The sequence below is a fragment of the Oncorhynchus mykiss genome, chromosome 20 (assembly GCF_057628025.1).
Source record: "Oncorhynchus mykiss isolate SJ-2025 chromosome 20, ASM5762802v1, whole genome shotgun sequence".
In the NCBI taxonomy this organism is placed as follows: Eukaryota; Metazoa; Chordata; class Actinopteri; order Salmoniformes; family Salmonidae; genus Oncorhynchus; species Oncorhynchus mykiss.
Window position 1 is genome coordinate 39,869,222 of NC_143041.1, and position 25,820 is coordinate 39,895,041.

General features: G+C 41.5%; 2 protein-coding genes across 4 annotated transcripts; both read left to right on the forward strand.

The window, feature by feature from the left end:
- Positions 1–7,801: 7,801 nt before the first annotated feature.
- On the forward strand, positions 7,802–13,595 carry LOC110499405 (vacuolar protein sorting-associated protein 26A). The gene is made up of 9 exons (XM_021576533.3): positions 7,802–7,923; positions 8,612–8,761; positions 9,462–9,537; positions 10,040–10,196; positions 10,403–10,567; positions 10,740–10,846; positions 11,056–11,124; positions 11,307–11,449; positions 12,380–13,595. Exons 1-9 carry the CDS (start codon positions 7,921–7,923, stop codon positions 12,491–12,493), a joined length of 984 nt encoding a protein of 327 aa, XP_021432208.1. The 5' UTR covers positions 7,802–7,920; the 3' UTR covers positions 12,494–13,595.
- A 2,278-nt stretch (positions 13,596–15,873) lies between these two features.
- On the forward strand, positions 15,874–23,758 carry LOC110499406 (ATP-dependent RNA helicase SUPV3L1, mitochondrial). Of its 3 annotated transcripts, none has more exons than XR_016489509.1 (15): positions 15,874–16,360; positions 17,671–17,748; positions 17,879–17,986; positions 18,111–18,225; positions 18,560–18,728; positions 18,883–18,994; positions 19,172–19,249; positions 19,380–19,471; positions 19,652–19,832; positions 20,043–20,136; positions 20,493–20,798; positions 20,917–20,997; positions 21,123–21,299; positions 22,564–22,712; positions 22,903–23,758. XR_016489509.1 is itself a non-coding variant. In XM_021576534.3 (15 exons), the coding sequence occupies exons 1-15, from the start codon at positions 16,072–16,074 to the stop codon at positions 23,309–23,311; spliced, it is 2,352 nt and encodes a 783-aa protein (XP_021432209.1). In that variant the 5' UTR covers positions 15,874–16,071; the 3' UTR covers positions 23,312–23,758. The 3 variants fall into 3 exon arrangements, 2 of the variants coding, with proteins under 2 accessions (XP_021432209.1, XP_021432210.2); XM_021576534.3 differs by having other exon boundaries at positions 20,579–20,798; XM_021576535.3 differs by lacking the exon at positions 15,874–16,360 and adding an exon at positions 17,209–17,464 and having other exon boundaries at positions 20,579–20,798.
- The last annotated feature ends 2,062 nt before the right edge of the window (positions 23,759–25,820 follow it).

The window sequence follows — 25,820 nt, forward strand, 5'->3', positions numbered from 1 at the left end:
CCAGATGAAAATACAGGACAAAAATAATAGACTGTATTGTTTCTTATTAAACTGGTTGTTTGGATCCTGGATGCTGATTAGACGAGCAGCGTTCCAAGCCGTGCTGTATGTATTGGCCGTCATAGACAGAGAGTGAACCGTGCCCAAACAACTTCAGAGCCAGTCAAAATCGCGCACCAATGTGATTATCATGGACATAACCAAGTACATGCCAATAGAAAAAAAAGCACAAACAAACGAAGCTAGGATACTGTCATTCCAGGTTCAATGTTTGATGTGACTGAGTTAGCTTAAGTATGCTAGTTCGCTAACAAGTGACATGAACGTTGTCCAGCCTGCATAGCAACCATTTATTTTAGAATGGACGACCAGTCCTTTTGAATAGCAACTATAAATAAATGAATGTGTCGCGTCTATTACGTGATAATGCCCTCGAAGCCGATGTTTTGTCTCCGGACAGCAATCCGTGCCAATATATCCCCCAAACACCGGCTTTGAGGGTATTATCACTTTTATACAAGGGGTTACCAACATATTAAAATAATGATTTACATATTTTGATTAAATTTAATTTTGAGGAATTTGTTCATACTATTCCATTCTTCCACAAGATCTAGTCCCGACACAAATCTAGGGTTGCTAAAGATGCAACCCAGTCTTCAGTATTTTTGTTCTTTATCCATGGACGTGAAGGCCTTAACAATTGTCAAAGACTCCAGCCACCCTAGTCATAGACTGTTCAATCAATCAATTACATTTATTTATAAAGCCCTTTTTACAGCAGCCAATGTCACAGAAACCCAGCCTAACACGCCAAACAGCAAGCAATGCAGATGTAGAAGCAATGCAGACTGTTCTCTCTGCTACCGCATGGCAAGCCGTACCAGAGCGCAAAGTCTAGGTCCAAAAGGCTCCTTAACAGCTTCTACCCCCAAGCCATCAGACTCCTGAACAGCTAAACAAATGGCTACCCAGACTATTTGCATTGTCCCCCCTCTTTTACGCTGCTGCTACTCTGTTTATTATCTATGCACAGTCACTTTAACTCTACCTGCATGTACATATTAATCAAATCAAATGTATTTATATAGCCCTTCATACATCAGCTGATATCTCAAAGTGTTGTACAGAAACCCAGCCTAAAACCCCAAACAGCAAGCAATGCAGGTGTAGAAGCACGGTGGCTAGGAAAAACTCCCTAGAAAGGCCAGAACCTAGGAAGAAACCTAGAGAGGAACCAGGCTATGAGGGTTGGCCAGTCCTCTTCTGGCTGTGCCAGGAGGAGATTATAACAGAACATGGCCAAGATGTTCAAATGTTCAAATGTTCATAAATGACCAGCATGGTCAAATAATAATAATCACAGTAGTTGTCGAGGGTGCAACAAGTCAGCACCTCAGGAGCAAATGTCAGTTGGCTTTTCATAGCCGATCATTGAGAGTATCTCCGCTCCTGCTGTCTCTAGAGAGTTGAAAACAGCAGGTCTGGGACCGGTAGCACCGTCCGGTGAACAGGTCAGGGTTCCATAGCCGCAGGAAAAACAGTTGAAACTGGAGCAGCAGCACGGCCAGGTGGACTGGGGACAGCAAGGAGTCATCATGCCAGGTAGTCCTGAGGCATTGTCCTTGGGCTCACGTCCTCCGAGAGAGAGAGAGAAAGAAAGAGAGAAAGAAAGAGAGAATTAGAGAGAGCATACTTAAATTCACACAGGACACTGGATAAGACAGGAGAATTACTCCATATATAACAGACTGACCCTAGCCCCCCGACACATAAACTACTGCAGCATAAATACTGGAGGTTGAGACAGGAGGGGTTAGGTGACACTGTGGCCCCATCCGATGATACCCCCGGACAGGCCAAACAGGCAGAATATAACCCCACCCACTTTGCCAAAGCACAGCGCCTACACCACTAGAGGGATATCTTCAACCACCAACTTACCATCCTGAGACAAGGCCGAGTATAGCCCACAAAGATCTCCGCCACGGCACAACCCAAGGGGGGGGGCAACCCAGACAGGAAGATCAAGTCAGTGACTCAACACACTCAAGTGACCCACCCCTCCTAGGGACGGCATGGAAGAGCACCAGTAAGCCAGTGACTCAGCCCCTGTAATAGGGTTAGAGGCATAGAATCCCAGTGGAGAGAGGGGAACTGGCCAGGCAGAGACAGCAAGGGCGGTTCGTTGCTCCAGAGCCTATCCGTTCACCTTCACACTCCTGGGCCAGACTACACTCAATCATATGACCTACTGAAGAGATGAGTCTTCAGTAAAGACTTAAAAGTTGAGACCGAGTCTGCGTCTCTTACATGGGTAGGCAGACCATTCCATAAAAACTGAGCTCTCTAGGAGAAAGCCCTGCCTCCAGCTCTTTGCTTAGAAATTCTAGGGACAATTAGGAGGCCTGCGTCTTGTGACCGTAGCGTGCGTGTAGGTATTTACGGCCGGACAAAATCGGAAACATAGGTAGGAGCAAGCCCATGTAATGCTTTGTAGGTTAGCAGTAAAACCTTGAAATCAGCCCTTTCCTTAACAGGAAGCCAGTGTAGGGAGGCTAGCACTGGAGTAATATGATCAATTTTTGTTGGTTCTAGTCAGGATTCTAGCAGCCGTATTTAGCACTAACTGAAGTTTATTTAGTGCTTTATCCGGGTAGCCGGAAAGTAGAGCATTGCAGTAGTCTAACCTAGAAGTAACAAAGTATGGATTCATTTTTCTGCATCATTTTTGGACAGAAAGTTTCAGATTTTTGCAATTTTACATCGATGGAAAAAAGCTGTCCTTGAAACAGTCTTGATATGTTCGTCAAAAGAGAGATCAGGGTCCAGAGTAACGCCGAGGTCCTTCACAGTTTTATTTGAGACGACTGTACAACCATCAAGATTTATTGTCAGATTCAACAGAAGATCTCTTTGTTTCTTGGGATCTAGAACAAGCATCTCTGTTTTGTCTGAGTTTAAAAGTAGAAAGTTTGCAGCCATCCACTTCCTTATGTCTGAAACACAGGCTTCTAGCGAGGGCAATTTTGGGGCTTCACCATGTTTCATTGAAATGTACAGCTGTGTGTCATCCGCATAGCAGTGAAAGTTAACATTATGTTTTCAAATGACATCCCCAAGAGGTAAAATATATAGTGAAAACAATAGTGGTCCTAAAACGGAACCTTGAGGAACACCAAAGTTTACAGTTGATTTGTCAGAGGACAAACCATCCACAGAGACAAACTGATATCTTTCCGACAGATAAGATCTAAACCAGGCCAGAACTTGTCCATGTAGACCAATTTGGGTTTCCAATCTCTCCAAAAGAATGTGGTGATCGATGGTATCAAAAGCAGCACTAAGGTCTAGGAGCACGAGGACAGATGCAGAGCCTCGGTCTGACGCCATTAAAATGTAATTTACCACCTTCACAAGTGCAGTCTCAGTGCTATGATGGGGTCTAAAACCAGACTGAAGCATTTCGTATACATTGTTAGTCTTCAGGAGGGCAGTGAGTTGCTGCGCAACAGCATTTTCTCAAATTTGAGAGGAATGGAAGATTCGATATAGGCCGATAGTTTTTTAAACTTTTCTGGGTCAAGGTTGGGCTTTTTCAAGAGAGGCTTTATTACTGCCACTTTTAGTGAGTTCGGTACACATTTGGTGGATAGAGAGCCGTTTATTATGTTCAACATAGGAGGGCCAAGCACAGGAAGCAGCTTTTCAGTAGTTTAGTTGGAATAGGATCCAGTATGAAGGTTTAGAGGCCATGATTATTTATATCATTGTGTCAAGAGATATAGTACTAAAACACTTGAGTGTCTCCCTTGATCCTATGTCCTGGCAGAGTTGTGCAGACTCAGGACAACTGAGCTTTGGAGGAATACGCAGATTTAAAGAGGAGTCCGTAATTTGCTTTCTAATGATCATGATCTTTACCTCAATTTCCTCGACTAACCTGTGCCCCACCCCCACACTGACTCTGTACCCCTGTATATAGCCTCGCTACTGTTATTTTACTGCTGCTCTTTAATTATTTGTTATTTACATTTTTTACTTAACACTTATTGTTCTTAACTGCATTGTTGGTTAAGGGCTTGTAAGTAAGCATTTCACTGTAAGGTTGTATTTGGCGCATGTGACAAATAACATTTTATTTTATTTGTTGAGAGGAGCTAGCCAACAACACAGCTAACACAATCACTTCAAACCGAAGCTGAAAAGACTGTGAACTAGCTGCACTTCATTTCGTTTTACTTTTTTCAACTGACATTGAGATCCATAAAAATTATGCCAGCTGATACATGATTTCGACTGGCTGAGAAACGCTGTCTGTCTGTCTTGTCCTGACACGTTCATTCCTATGGGACAGCTGGAGATTGAAACAATGTTGTAAATGTCGGGGAGACAGACAGCAAGGTTTATACAAATTTCCGCTGTTGAAAACCAAATGTTAGTCTAAAATAAATGTGAGATAATGTCTAGATGCTTTTTATAATGGCGATCAAGTTTATAAATTGTTTGGCTGGGCTGATGAGACAGTGGATTGCCCAGTCAGATGGAACAGAGTAAATAGGCATTTCAATGGCATAGATTTAGCAGGTGGTAATTTGTGGAATAGACACTGGCTGGAATGCGGTTTTAACCAATCAGAGTTCAGGATTAGGCCCACCCGTTGTATAAAGCAACATGACCAAAATACCTAACGACCAGATTTTTGTCTGGACTAGCTATATCTTCTGGTGGAAGAATTCAGTTGGATGACTTGGCTTGTCAACATAATGTTTTAATGAAAATATGTAAAAACAATTATGAAATAAAGAAATAAGGCTCCTGAGGCAGTGCCATATCATGAATTAAAATAAAAAAAGGATTGTGCAACACTACTCCACCTATTCATATGACTTTTGGTCACATGATAGATCACGGGATTTTAGAGTGTGATGTTTGCAACAAGATTATTTATATTCCAGATTTTTAGGACAAAATAAAAGTCTACTGAGGGTGTGTTCGTAACTTAACTCTGGAGTGCCAGATTGCACTCTGGGCCTTCGTAAATTCAGAGCGTTTTGCTCTTGGAGCATTCAGAACGCACACGGGATGCTCTGGCCAAGGAGTAGGGTTGATCCGAGCACCCAAGCTAACTGGCTAAAGTTGGCTAGCTTGCGAGCTACTTCCAAACACAAATGAGAGAACACATCTTTTTACTCAGCGTGGCAGAGCTGGTTAGGCTGTTTTCATGTTATCTATCATTGGTGACCAGTGGTGACCTGTCATTCAGGGATAAAATAAATACAATTTGTTGCCTGTTTTGCATGTTATTTTGAGCCTAGTGGTTAGAGCATTGGGCTAGTAACTGAAAGGTTGCTAGATCAAATCCCTGAGCTGACAAGGTAAAAATCTGTCGTTCTGCCCCTGAATAAGGCAGGTAACCCACTCTTCCTAGGCCATCATTGTAAATAAGAATTTGTTCTTAACTGACTTGCCCACTTTAAATAAAGGTTAAATATAATAAAAAAAAAATAAAAAAAATAAATAAAAAAAAAAAAAATATATATATATATATATATATTAATACGTGTAATTTATATTTTTGCAAACAATGTAAAAACAATTATTGAGTTAATAAAGCCTCATACAAACATGGTCTCTTTTGTGCTTTATTGAGTGAGGCAGCTCCAAAATACAGGTGTTTCAGCCTAGATCAGTGCTTTCTGTAGTGGTGAGGCAGCCAGCGGAAAATACAGAGCGTGGGCATTGGTCATCTTCTCTAGTTGCGCTGTGATTGGCTCAGTGTTCTGTCACTCATGGGGACACTTTGTCACTGCAGAATCTATAGGGAGAGCTAGGCAGTTCAAGCCCCCTTGGGTGCTGCCTTAGAGTTTCATTAGAAGTGCCCATCCAAAAAGGCTCAAGGTCATTGGCCACAGATAAAATTATGTCAAATCTACCGTAGCTTTGATTGGACTGCAGCTTTGATTGGATCTTAGTTAGGAAGCTGACAAGCAGTCATTATCATGAATCATGTCGACAATCTACTTGCAAATCCTCTTCAATCCCTGTCGTATGAAGAGAAATTAGAGATAAAATGTATCGGTGCTCATCGGCCATTGAACATAAACATTACACAATAAGTTGGAAATCGCAAACACAATGAGTGTTTTGGAAGCAATGAGTGGCTAACTGCAAGCGTTTCAAAGCAATCACTATTTTGCTTCCCCTGCCTGCTGTTTGTGGAGAGGGTGTGTGATCTAAGTCAGGGTTTAAGGGTCTCTTTATCCAAGCTTAAAATGATAAACATTCACACGCAACACCATGGGCCAGAAAAGGTTGAATACATTGGCCATGCTGTCAATCCAGCATGACTTCTGCTGAGTTCAAAACAACTGGAAACTCTGAACTGGGAAATCCCAGACTTCAGTGAGTTCAAGACAACTGGGAAAAAACTAGCTCCGACTGGGAAAATACGTTTTGAACTGTCATCCAACTCAGAATTCCAAGTTGGGAACCTGGGCCTCTTTCTCGAGCTCCGACCTTGAGATCACTGACGTCATGATTCGACCTTGTTTCTTTTACGAGTTCCCAGTTGTCTTGAAAGCACCATAAATCCAGAGAATTCCAGACTTTGATGACAAAGTCTCATGACAATGTTGCTGTATTCTGCTGCATAATTGATGTAATATGCCAGGGAGATATATGTATACTGTAGCTAAGAAAGTAATACTAAGTGTATGTTGTGGAGTAAGCTGTTAGTTGCCCACGTGCCTTCCCCTAATAATTTGGTCCCTTTCCCACTCATAACTTAGCCTACTGTTCTGACTTGGTGGTGCACATGTAGCCTATAGCCTGTTTTAGAGATATGTCATGATCTAATATTGTAAGAACTTACAGTGTCTGCTTTTAGGCCCCCTTTATTTATCCTATAGTTCTGACTTGGTGTACAGGGAGAATACTGTAAAAACAGCCCATGTTCTGAATTCTGTCACTTTACATTTCAAAAGTGCTGAACAAATAGTTAGTGACTACATCCTTATCTCGCTCATTAATTTCTTAATTTAAATTATGGATGGCCTCATCCTCTTTTATGCCATATTTGTACATCTCAATTGTCAGTAGAACCCACATTAGTTTAAGCAATTCAGCAATATCAGCTATTTTTTAAAGAAGGCAGTAAATAAGGCTGAATTAACCGTTTTGCTGCCAGACAAGTCTCTGCTGATAGCCAGGTGTAGCGGGGGTAAGGTTTCACTCCATCATACTGAAAAGAAAGCTCTGCTGTTGGGACAGCTTTATATTGGTCCTAACAGTTTGTGGACACCGTTTGTCAACGTTATTGTGCAATTAATGTATTGTTTAGTGTTGTATTGCGTAGTGGCTTTGCTGGCACTGAGATTTACATGCTTAAAATCGCCACTGTTGGTGACTAACTGTGCTGCTGGCAACAATTTAATTGCGTTTTGTTGCCGAAGTTTACTGACACTGGTCATATTAAAATATTGTTGTGGGTTAGTAAATTCATCAGTTATTCTGCGCTCAGGCACACTCAAACGACAGTGCTCTGAAATTGGAGTGGATAACCAGTGTGAATTTATAAATGCACCCCAAGTAACGCTGTCTTGATACACAACGTGCTGCTATATCAAAGTCAAAATATATTACCGATAAACTGCCTCTTCTAAAGAAAGTTACTGTAGACAGAGATTTTGCCAAAACCTTCAGAAAAGTACTCAATCATCTGCAAACAGTGAATGTGAAAATTTGCAGCAGCAGTGGACTAAAAAAATTACATCGCTAGACGTTGGACTTTTATTTTGAAAGGTATGTGTTGCCATTGCTTCTGTATTCACAGATATACTGCTTCTCTGTTTTGTGTATCGACACAGGAATTAGCAACACGGAGGCTAGCTAGCTGTCACAGCAGTTTAAACAGATGAAATGGTGAGTTCAAATGAAAGAAGTAGCAACACATACATAAAGAGATGTGCTAAAGCTGTCATTCTGACCATTTGTTTCGTTTTTCCCCCTAATTCGTTAGCTAGCTTGGCTAACGGATATCTAGCCTAGCATAACGACGTTAGGTTCGGTATCAACACAGACAGGGGTCGGAGGCCCACTGTGTTCTTCCAGCTGTAGCTAGATAACTAACACGTTTTAGTTGGCGGCAATTTGCTAATGTAGCAGTTATATAATTGATCACTTTGTGGTGATTATCGATGAAAGCTACACAAAGTTGCTGGATGTCACGAGAAATTTTATTTGTCGATGAGGTTTAATTGCGGTTGCATTACCGCCACCAACTAGACTGGAGTATAACTCAATTATACTTTAATTCTACACAAGTGGCCCAGTGGCATCCTGACGTAGCTCCATCTCATAATCAGAGTTGGACATGGCTGGTATACAATCGTCAGCCCGGAAAACCGTCAGTTTGCACACAATGCATGAACAATCCTCCATTCATCTTTATCGAGGGTACGCGGAGCGCTCAATCCAGTCAAAACTACTAGAAATGTTGACTGTGTTAACGTCAGCTGTCAGGTTAGCCGATTCTGTGCCTGTGTAACGTTATACGATTGTATGTGCCTTTGAGATGATTGTATACTTATTAAGTCTTCCTGTGTTTCAGAGTTTCCTGGGTGGTTTATTTGGTCCTGTGTGTGAAATTGATGTCCTACTCAATGATGCAGAGACTAGGAAGACTGCAGAACTCAAAACAGAGGATGGAAAAGTGGAAAAGAACTACCTTTTTTATGATGGAGAATCTGTCTCTGGGAAGGTGAGCGTTGCGCACATACACACACTTGACATGACATTTCTTTATTGCAACAAATCATTTTGAAGGTACCCGGGGCCCGTGACCTCATCGCGCGTAACTCTAAAGTGCCATCCCACATTTAATTCTAAATGCCTACTGCTTTCAAATAAAAATGTTCAACTATAAAAGTAATGTTGTTTTGCAGGACAGTGATTGTCCTGACTTTCAGGAATGACTGAATTGCTTCGCGTTGCTTTTCTGGTTGGTTGGCAAGTTTCACCGTCCAATAATTATTACAGTTGAAGTTTCAACATGGCATGGGCCGTGGTGATATGTTGACACGAGAATTATTAGAATATGGCAAATATTTGTAAATTATTTAATTCTATCCATGCTGGTTTTCCCAGGGCTACTTGAGACATAGAACAGATAGGTGGGAGGACATTGGCTACAGGCTGTCGCCAATTTATTAGGTTATTTGCGTAAATGGCTAATGGAAACACATTTTTATTCAACACTGTAGGTTTTCTTTAGGTGTGATGTCATTACGTCCATGTGTTTTTATCGTCTGGATAGTTAAATGGAAACACACCTTAGCAGGCAATTGTCGCATCTATTTTTTTTTTTTATGCGAACTTTCTGAATGTTGACAAGCTAATGGAAACATAGCTACTGTGTCCTATGCCAATACCCCATAACATGTTTGTGTTTTCTTGTAAAGGTGAATCTCAATGTGAGGCAGACGGGCAAGAGACTTGAACACCAGGGGATTCGAATTGAGTTTGTTGGGCAGATTGGTGAGTTTGTGTAAATTTTATATTTTGACATTGTAACCTTACAGCAGCGCCCACCTCAAACACCAACCATGCATTGTTCATTGGTTCAGAAACCAAGTGTGCTATCAGTCTCATTTATGCTAAACCGCTTAGCAAAGCATGTGCTTGTCATGTGAAAACCGCAGTTGTCCACACTCCACAGCACACACTCTGGCCTGGTGGCAAAGTGTTTCTGTGAGGATTCCCCAACCATTACTAAGTGTTTCAATGTTGTCAAACTGACTGAGGAAGTTTGGTGACGCCTACAAATACCATATTAATATCTGAATGTCTGATCATAGGACAAAAGTTAAAATCTAATACAGGACAATCTAGGTTAATAGATTTAGGACTCTATTTATACTTTTGTTAAAATAAATGTTTCCCTTGTTACAACGGATGTGCTTATTGGAAATGTTAGGTTCCTGTTTGTGATGTGATGAACCTAACAGAGGTGTTTAAACTTGTGGTCTATTTCTTTCAGAGCTCTTCAGTGATAAAAGCAACACACATGAGTTTGTTAACCTGGTGAAGGAGCTTGCCCTGCCAGGGGAGTTGACCCAGAACCGAAGCTACGACTTTGAGTTCACGCAGGTGGAGAAGCCCTATGAATCTTACGTTGGAACCAATGTCCGACTGAGGTTAGCGCACAAGACTCTGTCATAACCAGATATCCTCTGCATCGTCCTTTTCTATTGGCACAGCTTGAGATGATCAGTGAAACTGCATCAGATGGCTTCTTGTTGTCATTGCTGCATCCACCTTATGAATATAAGCAGTGTGTCGGTTTAATGTCATTTGCATTGTTGTAAACCATCCATAACTCTCCTTTTGTTATTTCCTGTAGATATTTCCTCAAAGTGACAGTAATGAGGAGACTGTCTGATCTGGTGAAAGAGTATGAGCTCATTGTCCATCAGCTGGCTACTTACCCTGATGTGAATAATTCCATTAAAATGGAAGTTGGCATTGAAGACTGTCTACACATAGAGTTTGAATACAACAAGTCCAAGTAAGATATATATATCACTATAAGACATTCATGCATTCAAACCATAGCACAGTAGCAAATACATGTCAAAATCGGTTTCAGATTCAGAAGTTATAAATTAAATAAATGATTAGAATTTATATTTACATTGTTATAAATGTATAACTTGACCTGACCTCGACTGTCTTCTCAGGTACCACTTGAAAGATGTCATTGTGGGTAAAATCTATTTCCTTCTGGTGAGAATCAAAATCCAGCACATGGAACTTCAGTTGATAAAGAAGGAGATGACTGGAATAGGTGAGATGAGGTTTACTTAAAGGGAAAGTTAACTTAAAACGGCATAAGATGTTACTCTTTTAAATAACATTTTTATTTTAAATTATTGAATGTTCCAGATTCTTCAGATTTCAAATTTTGTGAAAACCTAAAACTTCCCTGTAATCTCTGCGTTTGCTTTAAGAACAGTGTGAAATGTATGTATTTGGTCATGTGATATTCCTTCGCAGGGCCTAGCACAACTACAGAGACGGACACTGTTGCCAAGTATGACATAATGGATGGCGCCCCTGTGAAAGGTATGCACAATATGGTGTTGATTTGTCCCAATATTATGATTTTTATTTCATTATCTATTTTATTTTGTTATTCCGCCCCACCAAAGCAGTTTAATGTTTTCAGGACTTGTAGTGTACGTCTGTCTCTTCTTGCCATGGAACTTGTTTCACAATCCTCTTCATGCCTGTTCTTTCACTCTTAGGAGAGTCCATTCCCATCCGTCTGTTTTTGGCTGGCTACGACCTGACAGCCACCATGAGGGATGTCAACAAGAAGTTCTCTGTGCGGTACTTCCTCAACCTAGTGCTCGTGGATGAGGAGGACAGGAGATACTTCAAACAGCAGGTACAGAACATCAAAACCGACCTCTATTTACCAGTCTGTTGTTATTGTTCCAAGACTGCAGATACACTACATAGAATAGAGTACCAGACAGAAGTTTGGACACACCTACTCATTCAAGGGTTTTTCTTTATTTGGAGTGGTGTAAAGCTCTCCGCCATGAATCACTCTTTGCCATCTGGTAGTCTGGCAGTCCAACAAACTAATCTGGATTTTGCGGATGCCAGGAGAATGCTACCTGCCCCAATGCATAGTGCCAACTGTAAAGTTTGGTGGAGGAGGAATAATGGTTTGGGGTTGTTTTTCATGATTCGGGCCCTTAGTTCCAGTGAATGGAAATGTTAACGCTACAGCATACGATTCTGTGCTTCCAACTTTGTGGCAACAGTTTGGGGAAGGACCTTTCCTGTTTCAGCATGACAATGTTTAGTGGTTAGTACCGGAGCCACGGTGCACCTAGCGAGGTCCATACAGAAAGGGCTTGTCGAGATTGGCGTGAAAGATCTTTACTGGCCTGCACAGAGCCCTGACCTCAACCCCATCAAACACCTTTGGGATGAATTGGAACGCGGACTGTGAGCCAGGCCTAATCGCCTAACATCAGTGCCGACCTCACTAATGTTCTTGTGGCTGAATGTAAGTCCACGCAGCAATCTTTCAACGTCTAGTGGAAAACCTTCCCAGAAGAGTGGAGGCTGTTGTAGCAGCAAAGGGGTACCAACCAAGATGTTCGATGGTGTCCACATACTTTTGGTCATGTAGTGTATATCTGTGGTAGCAAAATATTACAGAAGTTAAATATTACAGTAGTTTGAACTCAAAACGAGGAAGTAGGCCTATAGTATTATTGAAAGCGATCGTCTCATCTCAGTATGCACATTTACAATAACCTATGAGAGGATCACTGTTGATGTAATTCTTCTCTATTACTAGGAGGTCGTTCTCTGGAGGAAAGCTCCTGAGAAAATAAGGAAGCGGAACTTCCAACGCTACGAGTCGCCGGAGCCACGGCCGACGCTTACTGCTGAGCAGCAACCCGAAATGTGAAAGCCAATCGGAGTGAAACGGAAAAATGCTGAGAATGCTTCTGATTATAGCTTAAAGCAAATGAGAAGAGAGAGGAAGTGCAACTTGACACGCAAGGAGAAAATAAAGAGTCAGCCATTTAATAGATCTACCTTCTGCAATGTGACAGTGACCTACTGGTGCATCTGACTGTGCTGGGTCTACTCTGTTTAGCGTACTGTATGGACTCGTCTCTTTGACACACAATAAATAGCACTGGAATGGGAGCTACCATCACATTTTTGGGGGACCTACCCTCTCTGTAAAAGAGGCACTTGGTTTGGCTCAACACTGGCATACAATCATTCACTTCTAGATATTTCAAAGGATGTTCCAGTGCATGTAAGCAGGTCAAATTGAATGTGATGGGTTAGTATCATGTCAATGCTGGCAGTCGGGTCAATTTCTAAGGTCAAGCTGTAAGACAATAGGCATTATTTGAGCTCAAATAGTACCTTGTTTATAATTCACCTTAAGATGTAAAAGATTTCTAACTCCTAAGTCTTTTAGTGTAGCTATAACCTGTAGTTTGATTCTTTTTTTCACTTCACTTTTTCTTGTAATTTGCGCCTTCAAATATATTATATCAATAAATGCTTTTGCTAGGGGCATTGGATTGAGGTGAGACAAAATGCTGTTTAATGGGTACTTACATTTTTTGGGGGACTAGATTTAGGGAAATATCACTTCACATAATTTCTCTAAGGTTAAATATTTAAACTCAGATGGGGCTGTGCTACATCTGAACACTATACAGGCAATATATTTTTTAAGTGCCTGTAAGGTCATGAAGAAACTGTTATGCCAAATACTGCCCTGACCCACCACTGCATGTTAATTTTTATACTGGGTCCAATGTAACAGACTTGTGTGGACGTTGAACATTTGTATATATCCAACCTGTCTATATCCATCTGTCATCGACTCAAAGGAAATGCGAATTTAGACTTGTATGTATTGGAGTGATGTCTTTAATACGTTTTGATTACTTATGCACTGAATAACAATATAAATGCAACATGTAAAGTGTTGGTTTCATGAGCTGAAATAAAAGATCCCCGAAATTGTCCAATACGTACAAAAAGCTTATTTCTCTCAAATTTTGAGCACAAATTTGTTTACATTCCTGTTAGTGAGCATTTCTCCTTTGACAAGATAATCCATCCACCTGACAAGTGTGGCATATCAAGAAGCTGATTAAATGGCATGATCATTACACAGGTGCACCTTGTGCTGGGGACAAAAAAATGCCACTAAAATGTGCAGTTTTGTCACACAACACAATGCCACAGATGTTTCAAGTTTTGAGGTAGGGTGCAATTGGCATGCTGACTGCAGTAATGACCACCAGAGCTGTTGCCGGAAATGGAGTTGTGTTGGCGAGAAGTTTGCTGATGTCAACGTTGTGAACATAGTGCCTCATGGGGACAGTGGGGTTATGGTAGGGGCACCTATAAGCTACGGACAACAAACAGAATTGCATTTTATCGATGGCAATTTGAATGTACAGAGATACCGTGACGAGATCCTGAGGCCCATTGTCGTACCATTCATCTGCCGCCATCACCTCATGTTTCAGCATCATAATGCTCAGCCCCATGTCGCAAGGATCTTTACACAGTTCCAGGAAGCTGAAAATATTGGGATGTGACACTTACTCATCAGCCTTAAGTGTCCTGCATGCGTCACCTCATTAGCTAGCTTTTGAGGTTGTGTTCGATTTACCTCTACATTTCAATGGTCAGCATACTCACCAGACATGTCACCCATTGAACATGTATGGGATGCTCTGGATTGATGTGCATGACAGCGTATTCCAGTTCCCGCCAATATCCAGCAATTTCTCACAGCCATTGAAGAGAAGTGGGACAACGTTGCACAGGCCACAATCAACAACCTGATCAACTCTAGGTGAAGGAGATGTGCTGTGCTGCAAATGGTCACACCAGATACTGACTGGTTTTCTGATCCACGCCCCTACCTTTTTTAAGTTACCTTTCACAAACAGAACAATATCTATATTTCCAGTAATGTGAAATTCATATATTAGGGCCTAATGAATTTATTTCAATTGACTGGTTTCCTTATATGAACTGAAATTGATGCACGTTGCGTTTATATTTATGTTCAGTATATTAGGGTTTTCAAGCCTGGTCCTAGGGACCTACAGGGATTTGCACATTTGGATTTTACCTGGTTATATGCATTCAAATGTTACCTATCACAAGAATATTGTGGTCCATTGATCTCACTCAAATGCTGAGTTATAGTAGGCATTTTAATTTCGTGCATGAAGTTAACGTTTGCATTTGTGTATAACTAGAGCTGCTAACTCTCACGCATTCACCATGAGACACATGCAATTGACATCAAGTAGACAATGGACCTGATCGGACAGCTCAGAGCCTCTGCTCTTTTCTGTCCATAAGAAACAATTGGATTGGTGGAAGAGGCAGGGCAGGCCAGGAACAAGGAAGAAGGGTGTGGTCAGCAGGGCATCCCCCAAGGCTGAATGCCCTAAGGTTTTTTATCAGAACGGTTGTAGATTAGTTTCGCCTTTTTGCTTTTCCCGACATGAGTTCGTGGTGTTTTGTTGTAAAAATAGAGGTAAAAAATAAAATAAAAAAAGGGATAAAAGAACGTCATTAAAATGATAGCCCACAGCTGTGCATGGGGAGAGGGGTCGGGGTGCTAAGGAGTATATATATATATATATCTACACATTTTCACATATCAACACATTTTCATACACACTTTTTGTTGTTGTTGTATTTTGTGTTTTTTTTTTGTATTTTGTATTTTTGTATTTTTTCTTCCTTTCTTCTAGGTCAGCTTCAGCATTATGGACATGGGTGTATCTGTGGTCCATTTGGCCTGTCCCACGGCTTCTTCAATGATGGGTTGTGAGTGGCTCTGTTGATGAACTTCTGGCCAATGATTGACTGTCTAACATCGATCACGCAAACTCACGCTACACCTCTTATATCACGCTGAATCCCAGAAATGTTTTTTTTTGTTGTTGCTTTATTTCCATGAATTGTGTTCAGGTATGAATATGAAGGCAGCACCTCCCCAAACGCGATCATCATTTATAACTAACATTTGTTTTCAGGTTTTTAGCGATGCGCACTTTAACCTTCGATCCGGCTTTGACCTTTTCAAGGACCTTTTGATTTGTGAAATGTAGGCACCACAGACATGCCAGAGTATTATCAGTAGATGTGTGCTCATATAGTACATATATCATTTGAATGTATAATCACGGTATTTTTATAGACACAATTATATGTTTTCTAATTAAATCAACGCATTTCCTGAATTACTATGATATATATTTTTACATATTGCTACAGGCATATTTTTGGACTCCAATGCAAACAAGGGTCCTCCTGCACGTTGTATCACAGAATGAAGCCCATGTAGACAGTCCTCTGCTACAATACTGTGCAAAAACGTACCAGCAAAAGATTATGGCACATAGCATAAAATGGGACATTGAAAAGTGTTAATTGACACACACCAGACAAGGCAACATAATCGCGGACTGTATCTAGCAACCAATGATGTCAGTAAACCGCTGTATGCTGTTGTTCTCAAGAGTACAGCCCAGAATATGCGCCATATCTGTACGAAACAAAAACACTCTGGTGGACAGTCGTTGTGGAAACTTTGGATCGACAACGTTATTGAAAGACCCCTGGTCTGGTCCTCTGACCTCCAGACGAGGTGTTTATTCGAACAGTTCGTCACGATCACCAGACACCTCACTATTTGTGCCTCTCAACATCAAGAGTGATGTCGACGATGGTTGGGCTGTGGGAGCTGAGCTCACGCAACCTTTGGACAAAAGTACTGTATTTTTAACATCTATATTGTTGCGCTATGTTAATGTTGAGTGCCAATTAGACAGATGAGCTGTTAGTATAGCTGAAATTGACATATTTTTGTAATTTAGTGCCAAGATGGCTGCGAGGTGGCTTCAATACAGCACCCCCTGTCTGTCTTCCAGGGTTATACACAATATTGGAAGATCATGTATCATTATGCTTGTTTACAATAAGCTGCACTGAGGTCACAAGGCAATCACGTTTACATGAAGACACCATGGAACTGCCACGAGATATGGGTGGGGAAATGTATCTCAATGCAGAGATGGAATAGGCCATTGTACCTTTATCCACACTATGATCAAGAAGATCGAAATACTGCCAGTTTCCCAGAAACAACCCTTTCTGCCCTCATGCTAGTTAGCAGAAGCCACCGGGGCATTTTGGAATGGCCGTGTCAGCCAACCAACCCATTTGTTCAATGCAACGTGCCATTCCATAATGGCTGCTGCTAACTAGCATGAGGATGAAAATGGCAGTTGTCCAGGAAAACTAGCAGTACGTCAATCTTCTTGATGGAGCAGTGTGGATAAAGGTACAATTTGGAGTTCAGTGGCATATCCCATGCCTGCATTGAGGTACGTTTCCCAACCTATATCTAGCACCGGCTCCACACTCTTAATGAATTCTTTAAAAAATCTAATAGGGAGGGCCAACTAACCCTCCAAATCGCTCAAGCTAACTGGAGCACTGAACCAGGTGCTCTTAAATATCTTCAGTGCCAGCAAAAGTGAAATGCCTTCTGACTAATGAGGATGACAAGTCAGCACAGGTGTAACACATACTGACTAACAAGGTGGCACCAATCGGTGCACCCAACGTGGTAACGTCCAACCTCGAAATCTAAATGGGAAAACCAAAACCTGTAACAATGTGATATGAAAGTAGAGGGATTTATGTTTCTAGAACCGTGCTGCAATTGAGAATGGCTTCATGTTTGGATGCAATATTTGTGTGGCTTCCAGAGCCAATTCGCCTTTAAGCAGACCATGTAAAGTCCTTTGGCTAAGAGTAACGGTATACTGGGGCAGCCATGGCCGTGAGACATGGGGGCTGTATTCTAACGGTATACTATGGAGTCTTACAGCCATGTCTCAGTAACAGCTTGCTATGAGTCTGAGACTTGTGAACGTTTGGTCACATTCCCTGTCAATATATATTTTTGTGAAAGCTGTTTGCTGGGACTCTCTTCCTATAATTGTTTATAGCTTCAAGAGTAGGCCTGCTACATGGCTGTTTTATCAGTCATTACTATGTGGTTTCTCCTAACAGGTGAACTTCTAAAAATACTGAATAAGTTCTACAAGCGGAATGAGATGCAAAAAATTGCTGCGGATCAAGGTCTCGATGGTGAGAACAACAATCATTTTCAACTAGTTGGCCTACTGGTATGGTACCCTCATCAAATATATGTTTAGTGATCATACTCTTCCAACCAAGCCTCATGGGCATACCAAAACATTCATCTCTGTGTTGTTAGCTCGTCTCTTTCACCAAGCCTTCATCAGCTTTCGGAAGTATGTGCTGGAAATCTCTACACTCAGTGCAGACCTTCATATCATCCTCAATGATATATGCTGTGGAGCAGGTGAGTACAACACTCTTCTTATGACTTAATGAATCAGGTGATTGAAAGCAACTGTGAGTTGGAACTGAATTCCAACCCCATCACACCCTCTCAACTGATGAGTGTGTTTGCTTGTGTTCACCAGGCCACATAGATGACCTCTATCCTTACTTCATGAGACATGCAAAGCAGATTTTCCCCATGCTGGACTGCATGGAGGATCTACGAAAAATCAGTGATCTGCGTGTACCAGCTAATTGGTAAGTATCACCTCATCTTCATGTGATCTCAACATTAAACACATTATACAATAGTTTTTGTGGTTTTATTGTCACATACACAGGGATAGGTGCAGTGAAATGTGTTGTTTTTAAAAGGGTCAGCCATAGTAAGGCGGTGCCCCAAGGGCAAATTAGGATTTAAGTGCCTTGTTCAAGTGCACATCGGCAGATCTTTCACCTTGTCGGCTCATGTATTCGAACCAGCGACCTTTCGGTTACTCGCCCAACGCTCAAGATATTTATACATACAGCGCTGTGTTCACACAATACTCCACACAAGTGTCTTTCAGCCATGCACCTGAACGTTTCCCAGGTACCCAGAGGCTAGAGCCATCCAGAGGAAGGTGATATTCCATGCTGGTCCGACCAACAGTGGAAAGACCCATCATGCAATTCAGAGATACCTGGCTGCCAAGTCTGGTGTCTACTGTGGACCGCTAAAGCTGTTGGCCCACGAGATCTTTGAAAAGAGCAACACTGCTGTTAGTATGACCCCTCGTTCACTAGTAAACCTCCATAGAGAAGACATTAAGAAAGCTTTTTGTGTAGCTAATACCTTGAAACAAAAATGTTTAATTTAATTCTCAGAGCTCTATGTCGAAGGAGGACGTTAAATCAAAGTTTCTTTCTCCCCAGGGCGTGCCATGTGATTTGGTGACAGGAGAAGAGAGAACATTTGTGGATGCGGAGGGGGGACAAGCTGAGCATGTGGCCTGTACTATCGAGATGTGCAGTGTCACAACTCCATGTCAGTGTCTTATCTTACCTCTCAACTTAACCTCATGTACATGAAATATGTTTATTTTATCACTTCCATGTAAGTATTGGGTTTATGTTCTGCTAGAGCTAGATATTTGTTGACATTGGTTATCACCTGCTGTGTTCACTAACATGTGAAACGTGTCGTCCTCTGTGTTCTGTACAGATGAAGTAGCGGTTATTGATGAGATCCAGATGATTAGGGACATATCGAGGGGATGGGCTTGGACCAGGGCTCTTCTCGGTCAGTAACTTCACTGTATTGTTATTGTATAGAAATTACCAGCTATTTACTAGATCAATAACAATATGGTAAAATTATAATTTCACAGTAATAACTAATGGATTATTTGTTTTTCTCTGTCTGGGAATAGGTTTGTGTGCTGAGGAGATCCATGTGTGCGGAGAGCCTGCTGTGATTAACTTTGTCACAGAGCTCATGTACACAACTGGTGAAGAGGTGGAGGTGAGTCTGGCCAGTCTACTGAACATTAGTGTGTTCGGCTTCTAATGAGACTGTCAGTCATTTGGGGTAGAGGCCTGCTTGTCATTTACATGATTCTGCTGAATATCAATTAAAAACTCGGACTTCTAGTGTTTAGAAAAAAAAGCCAAGTGTCTTACAGTTGACATATTCTACTGGCAGGTTCGTAACTACAAGAGGCTCAGTCCGTGCTCAATTCTGGACCGTGCTGTGGAGTCTCTGGATAACCTGAGACCAGGCGACTGTGTTGTCTGCTTCAGCAAAAACGATATTTACTCCATCAGTAGGCAGATCGAGAGCCGAGGCCTGGAGTGTGCCGTCATCTACGGAAGCCTTCCACCCGGTAAGGCTTTCCTCTGTTCTTATATGTCCACAGTGATTGAGGTGATGGAGATTTAGAATGGAGTGAAAAATGTAAAAATATGGACATTCAACTTGTTCGGGTGCTGGACAGAAAAACAAAATGGCTGATGTACTCCCGCCGTGACATCACTCAATCCTTGAGGTGTAATAGTGTGTATCATTAAAGCACTGTCAATCATCCGCTAAACAGGGACCAAGCTATCTCAAGCAAAGAAGTTCAATGACCCAGAGGACCCATGTAAGATCCTGGTTGCAACAGATGCCATCGGGATGGGACTTAACCTGTGAGTTGAGCGTTGAAGCTGATCTTGTTAGCTTATTGTTTTAATTGACCTCTGACAATCCATATTATGTTTGAAGTACATTGTTCTACACATTGTCATAAAACTACTAAACAGAAAGAAAAAAAAAATTATTGCATGATTAGTTGATTTCAGTTTAGTTTGATTTCAGTCAACGCTGCAGCGTTGTAGTTGTTGCAATGCACGAAATGTACAACTTGTAATTGAAATGTACGACATTTGTCATTTTTACTTTGAATTTTCATTTATTTTTCCTTTACCAAAAAAATCTATCAACCCCTACAAAAATGTCCATTAATTATAGTCCACGTAATAATTCACATTTCCTCTTGCTGCAGGATTATTTTGCTGCTGTAGCACACTGGCTCAAATTTAAGATCCTACAGCTGTATAAGCTCTGTCTACCATGCCCCTCCCACATTAGGAGTATCAAGAGAATCATCTTCAACTCCTTGGTGAAACCCAACATCAATGAGAAGGGTGAGAAGGAGCTAAACACCATCTCCACGTCTCAGGCTCTCCAGATCGCTGGGCGGGCCGGACGCTTCAGCTCCATCTTTAAAGAGGGCGAGGTCACCACCATGCACCGCGACGACCTGCCTATCCTCAAGGAGATACTCAGCAGGACCGTCCACGCCATCGAGGTGAGGAATATGGACCGTGTCTGACCTTTGATCTCCTGTGTGTGGTATATCTGACTATTTAATATCCTTTATTTAATGACAATGAAGTATGACATTATGTTAATTTTCCGAATCCTAGATAGCTGGGCTGCACCCTACAGCAGAGCAGATTGAAATGTTTGCCTACCACTTACCTGATGCCACCTTGTCCAATCTGATAGTAAGTAACTTTACTTCACTACAAATTACTCTGTAATGAAAATTAAGATTTACTGTTAAATTCACAGATTAGTATAGAATTATTTGTGTTAATTTAAAAGTAACCCTTTTTCTTTCTATCCCCAGGATATATTTGTGAGCCTCTCGCAAGTTGATGGTATGTACTTTGTGTGCAACATTGATGACTTCAAGTTCCTGGCTGACATGATCCAGCACATTCCCCTCAACCTGCGCTCTCGATATGTGTTCTGCACTGCGCCCATCAACAAGAAGCAGCCCTTTGTGTGCACCTCCTTCCTGAAGGTAGGAGCAGAGACATCGTTACAGCAGAATCATCCACATTCAATTAGCAACACTGGTTAAAACGTCTGGGCCCGCATTCACAATGTAGGAGTGGTCATATACGGTATCACCTTTTAGGCCATTATCAACCCTTTACACTCGTACCCGTATACAGGTTGAACATGGCAAATTTGGACACTGATAAGTGCCCTAAATTGGAATGCATTGGCTGTACAGTAAGTAACATGCTATTTATAATGGACTTTTTTTGGATTGCTTAAACAACAACAACAGTAATTGTGTAAAGGTGGGGATGCAGGGCTGTTCTCCAAACAACCTACAAATGTGTTTGCTTCAGTTCCTCAATGGCAAAGCTAGGAGGGATCAAAAAAGCACCTTATAGTTGAAGGCTCTTTCCTTGAGCCATAAAAGTACATTTAAATTCCTTATGAACTGTGCCCAGTCTGGAGAGGTGTGTCCACTTGGAGACAACAGTTAGACATCACACTCAAACTCTTGTCATTATTTTGTCTTATGTTGCACCTACCCCAGAATTGTCATGGATATCGTTATTATGTAACTCCATGTCCAGCATATTTTCAGATTTCATTATAAGATGTGGCAAAAAGTACAGTAAATGTAAAATGCGCAAATCAACGTTATAATGTTTGGATTCAATCTTGTCAGGTGAACTGTTGTCCTCAACTTTTAAAATAATTTCCCCATGATCTCTGAACTGTTCATTTTTTATTTCTGCCGTGTATATGCATATTCTTTTCCATATTTATTCTGTAAGAAACATTTCAAATGTAGCCCTACAGGCCAATTCCCAAGAGTGTAAAGAGTTAACAAGATTGTATGGACAGGGGGAACCTGACTCTAGATCAGCGCTCCTCCTCTGAGACGCTTTGTGAATACGGGCTCTAACCTCTGAATGTTCCTGTCATTCAGTGATGGGTCTACCGTTTGGAATATAGAATTTGTCATGGGAAGCACACGTCCTTGCATGAGTCACTCCATATTCTGGCATGATCAGTATGTTGCCAGTTTGCCTCTGATATGAGCTGTCTTCCGGTCGTACAGTAACTATAGCACCATTGATAAGCTTTTGTTAGTTGTGCTTTAAGGAACATGACATCAGTGTTGTTACGGCAGCAGTGTTGATAAGATCTATTGTGGGTTGGGTGAAACATTACGGTGACTACGGTCTAAAGGTAATCCTATGGTAATTGGGTCTGGATGATGAGGCACTGAGTGTCTGAGGTGACGCTCTCTCCGTCTCCAGTTTGCCAGACAGTTCAGCAGAGATGAGCCTCTGACCTTTGACTGGGTGTGTCGGCTCGTCAGCTGGCCCTTGGTCCCACCCAAGAACATCAAGGACCTGGTGCACCTGGAGGCTGTCCATGATGTGCTAGACCTCTACCTCTGGCTCAGGTGATCCCGTCTCACCACTCTACCTTACCAAAACCATTCACCAATCAAAATGACCACATGTTCTTGTTGTGCTAAAGGTCATCACCGAATGTAGTAACACAATGTGCCTAATGAGGTCATTGATTGTCTTTATTGCAATTATTCTCAATCAGATGTTAATAACACTCTCTTTTGGACTTTTTGTCTCCAGCTACCGCTTCATGGACATGTTCCCGGATGCCAATCATGTCCGGGAGATCCAGCAGGAGCTGGACAGCATCATTCAGTTGGGCGTGCGCAACATCACACGACTTATCCGAGCAACGGAGACCAGCGCCACCCCTGGGATAGACCCCCTCTCCAGCCAGAGGAGGTCGGGGCCCAGCCCAGTATCCCCAAGGAGGGTTCGAGGAGCTCCCAAGGCCCAGGACAGTGGAGTAGAGGCTGGGCAGCTGGACAAGTCCCTAGGCTCCCGCCTAGTGCAGGAGGGCTTACTGACTCCCGACCTCCTAAAGCAATTGCAGAAGGAGTGGTCCAAGGAGCACCGTCAAGAGGAAGTAGGAGTCAAACTGGTTGCGGAAACTTTGAATAATAAAATTAAAGGGAGGAAGAAAAAGTGACCTGTTTCCTGTTATTTTGACGGGACTTCATTCCAGGCGGTATTATGCAGCTGTTGACCAATTGGACTGTGTGTGTCCCAGCTCCTGTCTATCACTGTTCAAAAACAGTCATCTTGTGAGCCAAAGGGTAAATAAATATGTTATTACAAAGTAATTTTGTAGTCTTATTTTATTTTTATCACTTGAAAAGTAAAATCGTTGACTGCATCACGTAGATAGTCCGTCTCATGCAGCAAGCAATGACTAATTTTTACACTGAGGCATCATTCCTTGAGCAATTTGTGCCCATCCTATGCTTGGGCTAGACTACGGTAACAAACTTAAATGTTATATGAGACATCGTCTCTTGCACTTTACACCACTAATTATATGCTCCTATCTATGTATGATTCGAAACTGACAGTATAAGTGATGTGATTGATAAAATAAAAGTACAATTTCTTTTGACAAGGTCTTTGTATTTATTTTATGTGAGACGTGAGGTGACAAATCTCTATTGATTTATTTTACTCGTAACGACAATGTAAACATGTCCTCAAGCTTTATCACAAATGGTTATAAGATGTCATGTCAGTGATTTTCTTGCCTTATGACACTGATTATAACGTCTTTATAATGAACACTTCATACCACATGATAAAGGTTATGTGACACTTAGACCATGCTAAGACCTTGTGCTGCGTTCTAAGTGTTCTCTCTGAACTGGGATTAGCTTTAGCCAGTTTCAAAACACAACAGCCACAGAGTGGGAATGGAGACAGAATTTCATTATTTCCTAATTTGTTACAAAACAATCACATTTGTGAACTGATTGAAGCTGTTATTTGAGAGAGGGGATATGATGTTTCAACCTTCTGAATTGTTAGAAATTAAAGCAGTGATCACTCTTATACTGTGACGGAGATGACCCTGGATCCTCCAACCAAGGTCCTCCTAGGAAAACCTTGATACCGTATATAGATCTAGGCTTCCATTTCTGTTGTTGAACCCATCCTTTGCTTTTGAATTGGACACAGTAAAAGGTCCCATGGTTCCAAAAGAAAGTGCTCTTTGGAACCCAAGCCAAGGCATTGCTAGGAGTAGTGAGAGAAAGACTAGAGGTAGGCTACTCATTACTGAGCCAATGGAGGGGCCATGGATTAGGAAAACAACTAGTTGAGGAAGAAAAACACTCATACAACACTCACATTGTAGCTGAGGGGACACAGAGCCACAAGCTCAAGGACTGAAACAGTTTCCTCTCGAAGTTTATGAGATTGTTCTGATTAAGGTTGTATTGCTTTGAGTAGACACATTTGTAGTTGCAGGATATCATTTACAGGTACCAGAAGTGAACATGTTTGCTGTGCACTTGCTCTCTTTCCATTCTTCCAAGCCTCAGGAGGACCAAATCAAGAATGTGACACATTTCTGATGTGTGAAGGATTGTATTTGATAAGAAACTTTTTTTGGGGGGGGTTATGTGTACATACTGTAAGTAGCCTAGTTGCTATAGAAATACAGATGTTGGCTAATTGATCATTAGAAAATCCTTATGCTATTGTTAGCACAGCTGAAAACTGTTGTTCTAATTAAAGAAACAAAACTAGCCTTCTTTAGACTAGTTGAGTATCTGGAGCATCAGCATTTGTATGTTCAATTACAGGCTCAAAATGGTCAGAAACAAAGAACTTTCTTGTGAAACTGTCAGTCTATTCTTGTTCTGAGAAATGAAGGCTATTCCATGTGAGAAACTGAAGATCTCGTACAACGCTCTGTACTACTCCCTTCACAGAACAGCGCAAACTGGCTCTAACCAGAATAGAAAGAGTGGGAGGCCCCGGTGCACAACTGAGCAAGGGGTCAAGTACATTAGAGTGTCTAGTATGAGAAACAGATGCCTTTCAAGTCCTCAACTGGCAGCTTCATTAAATAGTACCCGCAAAACACCAGTCTCAATGTCAACAGTGAAGGGGCGACTCAGGGATGCTGGCCGCCTTCTGGCCATTTTGAGCCTGTAATCGAACCCGCAAATGCAGATGCTCCAGATACTCAACTAGTCTAAAGAAGAACAGTTATATTGCTTCTTTAATCATCAACAGTTTTCAGCTGTGCTAACATAATTGCAAAAGGGGTTTCTAATGATCAATTAGCCTTTTAAAATTATAAACTTGGATTAGCTAACACAACGTGCCATTGGAACACAGGAGTGATGGTTGCTGATAATGGGCCTCTGTACGCCTATGTAGATATTCCATTTAAAAAAATCAGCCATTTCCAGCTACAATAGTCATTTAAACATTAACAATGTCTACACTATTTCTGATCAATTTGATGTTAATTTAATGGGCAAAAATGTGCTTTTCTTTCAAAAACAAGGACATTTCTAAGTGACCCCAAACTTTTGAACGGTAGTGTATATAAACTACAGTATGTTGTCATTTCAAATAGTCAGCTGTGTGGTTGTCATCAGGGGTTTAATTATTATTTGGTTCTGAAACTATCCCCATAATTGATGACTTTTACATAA